This window comes from Apis dorsata, unplaced genomic scaffold, assembly GCF_000469605.1.
Source record: "Apis dorsata unplaced genomic scaffold, Apis dorsata 1.3 scaffold_59, whole genome shotgun sequence".
In the NCBI taxonomy this organism is placed as follows: domain Eukaryota; kingdom Metazoa; phylum Arthropoda; class Insecta; order Hymenoptera; family Apidae; genus Apis; species Apis dorsata.
This window is the reverse complement of record NW_006263359.1, coordinates 97,859-105,961: the sequence shown is the minus strand read 5'-3', so window position 1 is coordinate 105,961 and position 8,103 is coordinate 97,859. Positions and strand designations below refer to the sequence as shown.

Here is an 8,103-nt window from a genome sequence, read left to right as displayed (position 1 = left end):
TATCTCTTTATTCTATAAGGAAGTGTCTTTAATATACAAGAGATGGCGCCTGTCATCAATTCCGATTCTTTATTTTATCTCTTTATTCTATAAGGAAGTGTCTTTAATATACAAGAGATGGCGCCTATCATCAATTCCTATTCTTCTTTATTTTATCCCTTTATTCTATAAGGAAGTGTCTTTGATATACAAGAGATGGCGCCTGTCATCAATTCCGATCCTTTATTTTATCTCTTTATTCTATAAGGAAGTGTCTTTAATATACAAGAGATGGCGCCTGTCATCAATTCCTATTCTTTATTTTATCTCTTTATTCTATAAGGAAGTGCCTTTAATATATAAGAGATGGCGTTAGCGGTTAATTCTGCTCCATAAAACTGCGTGATAGTCCTGCGTACTGGTTCTGCGCATGTACGTAGTTCTAAAAGTACGTTCAGCAATTTGGAGGGAAATCTGTGGTAGTCGTAGATTAATTTATTGCGTATCTTTACAAATTTTGTGTAAATTATCAGTTATTTGTGCAAAATGGAGCCTTTATTTCAATTACATATTAAGGATATCGATATTTTGCTTATAAATACAAAGGAGAGATTGATGTTAGGCGATGAATATTCTCAGGTATGTATAATTCTCAAAATTCTCATAATTTTCGATTTGTAACGAAACATCAAAGTTCGTTATTCATATTCACATGTTGCAAAGGTTTCTAAGTGTACCTTTTTAGTTAAAATCTGAATATATTATAAACTTACATTGGATCATATATCATAACCATTATTACATAGTAATAGTATAATTATAATCTAAAAAGAAATTGTATAGATCAAATGCATCGATCGAATATCCAACTTATTCAAAAATGGTGACGTTGTGAAGAAAGAGGCAGCTCTTTCAAAGTTAATCAAGTTCGACATACTTTCGATTATATTTGAAATTTTACAAACCTCCAGTGATCGTTTACTTCCGTACGTTTCATATAAAATATTTAATACGAAACAAATCAGTAATTTTTTTTAAATCTTTTATTATATCTTAATAGATGTATTCTTGATTTTTTGGATTTGGTATTAATATATCGAAAGTTTTACGAAAGTCACGTAGCCACAGATGCCTTGGATTCCATTTTGAAAATTACAGTTTGCATTCTAAAATCTCGTTGTAAAGAAACTCAAATATTAGAGAAGCTTATTTCAACTATTTATGATATACTTTATAGGTGAATATTTAAGAAAATATTATTTAGTAACTTTGTAAAAAAGCATATTATTATATATATTATAAACTGTAATAAATTATAGAGCAGTAGAGTTCAATATAGATTTCAACGTAGTTTGTGTACCAAGACAAGTACTAATTGTTCTAAAATCATTGATTTTGGAAAATCTTTGGGATCAAAAGATAAAATTTTCTTCCATTGTGTTATTGAATCTCGTTCTTGAAAACGTTGATGCTGAAGACGAATGGGATGACGGTGTATATGAAATGTGTCACAAAGCTTTCAATTTAATGAAAGAAATCGTCGAATATAGCGACGATGATGTCTCAGTCTCGTATGCTGCGAATGCATTGTGTGCTGTTTGTTCCTCTTCTACACGGTGAGATTATATATTATATACATACATTCGAATAGCTAGAGTTTCATAACTAAAAGTTTACGAGTTTCCTAATGTTAATTTTAGTCTTTTATCGAGAAAAACACTTCAATTGTAATCGCAATTTATATAGCATAATTTAAAATATTTAAATATTTATTAGGTATTAAATTTTCCATACATAAAACATTGATTTCTTGTTTAAATATGTACTTTGGAAATTCATTCAGATACATTAAAAAATTTGAATAATCATGAATTAATATTTATTTTATTTAATTTTGATAATTTATAAATATTATATATTTGTATAATTTAAAAACATTTGGATGTTTGTCAAAAATTAAACTTTATAAATGTGAAATATTAATTCATTGTTCAAATGTTCTCTAATTATAATTTAAATACTTAGATACTTAGTTACTTAGTTATAATTAGATATTTAGATATTTAGTTCATCTCAATTAGAATCACAAATAATAACATACTTTGTTTTAATTCCAATAACATTTCTGGGTAATTTTTAGCAAATTTCTGTATGAAATAAAAATATTTCTGTAGAAATATTTGAATAATCATTAGACATTCCTTATTTTTTACTTACAAACATTAAATATTTCTATAACAATAATAAAATTTAAATATTTGTCGAGACTTATAATCTGTAAATATCTAATATATAAAAAATAGTTAAAAAATATAAGAAAATAATTTTTTTTAAATGTAATTAAAATAATTTTAATTATTTATTAAGAAATACTATTTAATTGATTATGAAACTAAGAAATGAATAACTCAAATAATTCTAGTATTAAATTATAATTATATATTTTATTAACATAAAAGTTTATTTTTTTTCAGGTTATGCATCATGGAAGACGACAATCGAGGATTCTTCGATAAAGTCTCGAAGTTCAAATCCACTCTGACAAAGACGATCCGCATAGTAACGATGAACACGTTGATACCTTACATTAAAGTAAGTTCAAACATTCTTAATAAATTCGATACGACACATATTTAATTACAACGAATATGAAAAGACCCTTTTCATTCCCATTTTGCAGAATACAGAATCAAACGAAACGGACAGGGTTAAATTCCATAAGAATCTTGTGACTTGTCTGAACAACCTTTACAAGCTGAGCAGTCGCTGTGGTCGCGACAACTTGTCAAACCACTTGACCGCCAACGGATATCTGAAGTACTTCTTGCTGTTAACTATCAGACTTCCGTAAGTTTCGACGACAATCCACTTGTTCGATGATGCGATTAAATTGCTCAAGTGATTCCATCATGATTGTTACTTGTATTTGAAGTTGTAGCTAGTAGTCGTATGATTAGAAAAAAGAAAAAACTTTGAAACGTTTGAAAGTAATTTAATTTCATCTTATAAGTCTTGCACTGTCTATGGACAGGAAAATTCATATTTTTTTAATAACGGAATTCGTTTTCTCTCACAACGCGTGACAGCTCCAATTTATAAATGTGTTTTTCTACATTTTCGCTTTGCTTCACATCTTTGGTTCATTTATTTATTTTCTTTTTGTTTATTTGTTATTTATACATCAGGTTTTCCCAAAACAATGAGCATAGGAATTTTTTATCACTCAAATCAAAGAGCTATTTTAATATTAAAAAAAAGATTGCTTGTGAAAAAAATAATATAATTAATATAATAATAAATAATAATAAAATCTCTTAAACTTCGTTATTAATAGAAATGATTCAAAAGAATAAAATATCGAACTTTTTAGATTTGAGAAAAATTGAAGTATAGCAAAAGTTTCATTGTGTCATGAGAAATAGTTACTTTATTGAAGATTTCTGCTATTACAACTTTTATATTATTTAGAAATCTTTTCATTTCAATTCAATCTTCTTTTTTTTTATTATTATTATTTAGATATTTATTTATTTATTATTATTATTATTTTAGAGAAATCTTACGACGTAGTACATGCATGCTATTATCACGGATTATAATCACTTTAGCCGATAAATCCATGCCAATTATTCAATCCACAAGTCGAGAAATAAGCTTTGAAAATTTGGTGCATCAAGGATTATTGGACCTTCCAAAAGATCCCGAACAATGGATGAACATCATAGCTCATCATCAAGGGAATAGCGCGACTGCCTTAATGACTCTAATTTACTATCACTTCCATGGAACCAGAGAGTATAAAATTATTTATATTCGAATCAAGATCAATAATTTTTTCTTAACACTATTATATTTTGAAATATCATATTATATAGAACCGATATGATATGCTTGAAATCACTGATAGAAAGGATCGTTAATCTTCCTAAATCCGAGCAGACACCGGCTCAAATTTTGAAAATTTTATGGTTTCTGTTCGCTGTTGCGTCCGTATCGCATCCATCGCCGAGATTGGAACAGGATTACGACAAAGCTGTGAAACGATTGGCAGCTGCGTTACAATATTCCAAGTTGAACGATTGTTACACTCATCACATAGATTTGATGCATTATTGTCTGAATTGCCACGAATTCCCCAAGGATCTGCGAAACCGAGCGATGGATCTGTGGTTGATCGAATCTGATGGTGATATCAAACCATTGTTAACTCTGGATTGTGCAAAAGTTGTACAACATTATTTATTGGTAAATTTGCATATGCTTGAAAGCTTCGAGGAAATTGTAAGACTAGATAAAATGATCTAATGAAAGTTCTTTTGGAAAAAAGCTTGTTATACAAACGGGATACTCGGATAAGATAATCAATCTTGCGATGAAGGGGATTAGAGAGATGATACGTGTGGATAATTGCAAGGAAATTGCGGAGATTACCTGGCACATATTGCCTAATCTTCTTTCATCTTATCAACCATCGAAAGGTATTCTTTTATATAGATTGAAATTTTTATAACACAAATATTTTAAATGTCACATTTTATAGATTTTACTTTTATTTTTTTTATATTAAAATTTTTACATTTATATTTAAATTTTTTATAAATACGTAAACATCCATAGTCTCAATAGAAAAAATATATATATGAAAAATATGACATAAAATTAATTGGAAATTGTTTGATGTTGTTCTTTGAATGTTTAGTCTAGCGAATCAATAGAAATGTATGAATAAATTAGAAATTTCATTGAAATATTATAATTGACTTTCAAATCATTAATTTTTTATACATAATATTTAATGAATTTTATTAATTAATTAATAAATTTTTCTAAATGTTATGTTTTAAATATTCTTCAATTTGCATTAAACCTTTTTTTAAACTAAAAATTTTCAACAGACGAGCAAATAAAAGCGGTATTAGAGCTGACCAATGTGTCAATTCCGGATTCCTTATCACCGAGCATCAGGAACAGGTGCGCGGACAATCTTATATCCATCTTCCTACATCAAGAAGGGGACTTGAAGCTGAGGACACTAGTAATAATGCAGTCGTACGCGTTGCTGGTCACGTCCATGACGGTCAAACCGTTCACGAGTACATATTTCAGCGAGATGTTCGCTCGATAAATAGTAAAAAAGAAACAATTTCACTCTTCTTCATCCTTCCTTTTTTTTCACAGTTCTAGACAAGTATTGCATGGCATCGAGATTCTTGGAAGAGTTGCTCGCGCAAGGTTTCTCGATCGAAACGCCTGAATTATCCGCTGTCTGCTTGAAACTCCTCGCGTATATTGTACACTGTCAAGAAAAATCGTCGATCCAGGTAGAGGAATACCCATGTTGGTAAATAATAGATCCGTGTTATCGATCAACCATCAATCGAACGTGTTTTCCAGCGTGGTAAGCCGGTGACGATTGACGTGCAGAGCTTAGCCGATTTGCTGTTAAATACGAGGAGCTACGTCCACTCGTCGATCAATGGAATGCAACTCACGCTGGAACTTTTAACTCAAAATATTGACGGATCACCTGTCAGACTGAACGAGATCCCTGACGATCGAGCGGAGGGTTTGATCAATCTCTATGAGATCCTTCATACCGTTCATGAAAGAGTTAGTGCTTATATTCCAATCGAATAATTGGCTCTAAATATAGTTCTTGAAAGATTTATATATATTTAATAAATTCGTTTTAATCCTAAAAAGTAGATTGGTTCAGTTTAAGAGAGAAATATATATTTTATAATTTAAGATTAACATGCTATTAATATTTTATGATTTTTTTATTCAAGTGTGAGCCAACTCAAAGAGATATTGTGTACCAATGTCTCCAAGGTGTCTTGAAATTCTGCCACGTGAACGTCGAGTCTCTGATGTATCATATGTGCACATTGATGAGCAACTATGATATCGTATCTTCTATCCTGGAGACGTGCCACGTAAGCTATCACTTTCTCGAGTTCGTTTCAACCTGGCTCCGCTATCGAAAAAGATATTGCAACGACGAAGGACCGTGGAACGCGAGATCACTTTGCAAGACTCCGTTCGAGGAAACTTTGGATCAGATCAAGAGCTACGTTGATATGGTAAAAAATTTGAGAACCGATACAGCGTTTTATAATCTTCTCTACGCGGTGAGTCTCTCATTCTCATAAATATCTTCTCATCTATTATCATTTACTATTTATTTTCTTATCATTTTTTGTAAAAATAATACGTTATTTCTAGTTATCGCAATATAAGGAATATTTGGGAGAAACGTGAATGAAATATACAGCCTTGAGAAGCTTTGCTTTAACAGTTTATTCGATCCGTGCAACATTGCTCGATAACATCGTTAACATGTTAAATACGTGCGTACAAAAAGTAGAAAAAGATCAATCATGGACGAATTTAATCCGTCCCGGCTTAACTGTTTAACGCGTGCGTTTCAGCGTGATCCTGAAATATAATGTATCCATAGTTTGTTGTGTATGCTAAATAGCTTGATTGCTCTCCTCGCTCTAAATGCCCCGGCCGGATAGTGTGTATTAAAAATTGTCATATTATTATTTATTATTATTATTCGAGAACTGGTCGGACACGATTTGTGCGGTGCGTCTTTCGCTTGGAATCCGTGTTCGCCGCCTTTCGCAGTCGCCTCTGCCGTGCTCGGCGTTTCTTTTTCCGATTTCTTTTCGTGATGGCAGGTTTTTGTTATTTTCGCGGGCGAGCATTGCGCTGCATGAAACAACCCTTGAAAGAGTTCAATCTCACGTCGATCTCACCTTCTTCTAGCTGCAATCAAACGCTCGAACTTGAAATATTTTACGTAAATATTTAAAAAAAAAATGAGAGAGTTTAAGAGCAATTAATGAGGGAGTAGTACCTGATCGAACAAGTAGATTTCTTTGTAACAGGACGGTGACACGCATTCGCGAATGCATCTTGTTTTGGCGATGTCGCTTCTTTCCGGTGATAAGATCTTGCAAGCGCCGCTTTCTTCGCAAGCCTGCTCGAATTGCCTGAAGAGAAGTTCCTGCGGGCAACATTTTGTTATAAAAATATCAGGACTAAATTCAAATCCACTCCGTTCGATTGATACCGAGTTGAAGAGTCTCTTAGCACGCGATGGAAAATGTGAATATAGCTAACTGTATGCTTCTAGCAAACAATAACGGGATAAAATTGAGCGTAACAATTGGTTCGTGCGTGTTCAAAGATTAACCCCAATTAGAGCTCGTAAGAGTTCTATTATTGATGCTGTTGGCGCATTTAATTTTCTTTAAAGATAGTTTCCTTTCTTTTTGTATGGACAATACACTGATACAAATACTGATACAAATATTGATACTAATACTGATACTATTTTTATTTTACTGTGAAGTAAAAGACAATAGAGAAGTTGAATTCACAAGAACCGTATTTTTATCGAAGACGATTTTTTTCTCGAAGCAAACTTGATTACAGTTTCTCGAAATGGCAAAGATATATCAGCACCAGTGATAAAATCGAAGTACGCCTCGAGCACTTTGACTGTTCGAGTTAATGCCAAATCGATTTTACCCCCATGGCGAAATCGCGAAATCACCCGTCGCCTCGTTACGTCCCCCATGGGGATGCTGGATCCACGATGCGAAGCAATCCTCGAGTATCACGCATCACTGACAAGATATCACTGTGAGAGGTCTCTCGATAATTTTAACTCGTGGAATCCTACGCAACTTCCTACATGGTAATCATTTAATTACACAACTAATAACTATCTTCATCCGAAACAAATATAAAATAATTTCTTTAAACATATAAAATATAAATAAAATATAAAAAAAGTAGAAAAGAAACAAACGATAATAAGAAATTCTTTTCTAATATTTCTATCGTAATCACCGTAGGTTCCCTGCCAATGCTGAATTTAATACAGTTGCCAGACGAGGCCGGTGCGGCAAAAAGCGCCACCCCCCAAAACACAAGGCATCGACCATAACCTGTACACAAGATGGAAACGCGGCCCTCGCGAGGATTCTCGCCAAACTGGTTTGGACGACTTACATTCTTGGTAGTCTCCTTGTACGGATATTCAGGGAAGGTGAAGGTCTTGGCGAGGGTGCCTGGCCCTTCCTTCAGCTGTCCGACGACGAGGATCAG

The 8,103-nt window shown here is 32.4% G+C and overlaps 2 protein-coding genes across 2 annotated transcripts; one reads left to right on the top strand and one right to left on the bottom strand.

Moving 5' to 3' along the window:
- Positions 1-297: 297 nt before the first annotated feature.
- Positions 298-7,865, top strand: LOC102670793. Its single transcript, XM_031515227.1, has 15 exons — positions 298-618; positions 823-965; positions 1,040-1,216; positions 1,299-1,595; positions 2,454-2,571; positions 2,660-2,826; positions 3,532-3,774; positions 3,855-4,224; positions 4,307-4,457; positions 4,875-5,072; positions 5,158-5,300; positions 5,374-5,589; positions 5,769-6,110; positions 6,205-7,690; positions 7,851-7,865. Exons 1-14 carry the CDS (start codon positions 526-528, stop codon positions 6,238-6,240), a joined length of 2,694 nt encoding a protein of 897 aa, XP_031371087.1. The 5' UTR covers positions 298-525; the 3' UTR covers positions 6,241-7,690; positions 7,851-7,865.
- Positions 6,265-8,103, bottom strand: LOC102670657 (the record flags this gene model as incomplete). The annotated part of the gene is made up of 3 exons (XM_006609768.2): positions 6,265-6,753; positions 6,845-6,994; positions 8,008-8,103. Coding segments are annotated over 3 exons (327 nt in total), but the record flags the coding sequence as incomplete, so codon positions are not given.

What these genes read in the sequence shown, in the direction of transcription:
- LOC102670793 (XM_031515227.1), top strand. Translation starts at nt 526, where the DNA reads ATGGAGCCTTTATTTCAATTACATATTAAGGATATCGATATTTTGCTT. An exon ending in CGTTGATACCTTACATTAAA is followed by an intron (nt 2,572 to 2,659) that starts GTAAGTTCAAAC and finishes CCCATTTTGCAG; the next exon opens with AATACAGAATCAAACGAAAC. An exon ending in TTCATACCGTTCATGAAAGA is followed by an intron (nt 5,590 to 5,768) that starts GTTAGTGCTTAT and finishes TTTTTATTCAAG; the next exon opens with TGTGAGCCAACTCAAAGAGA.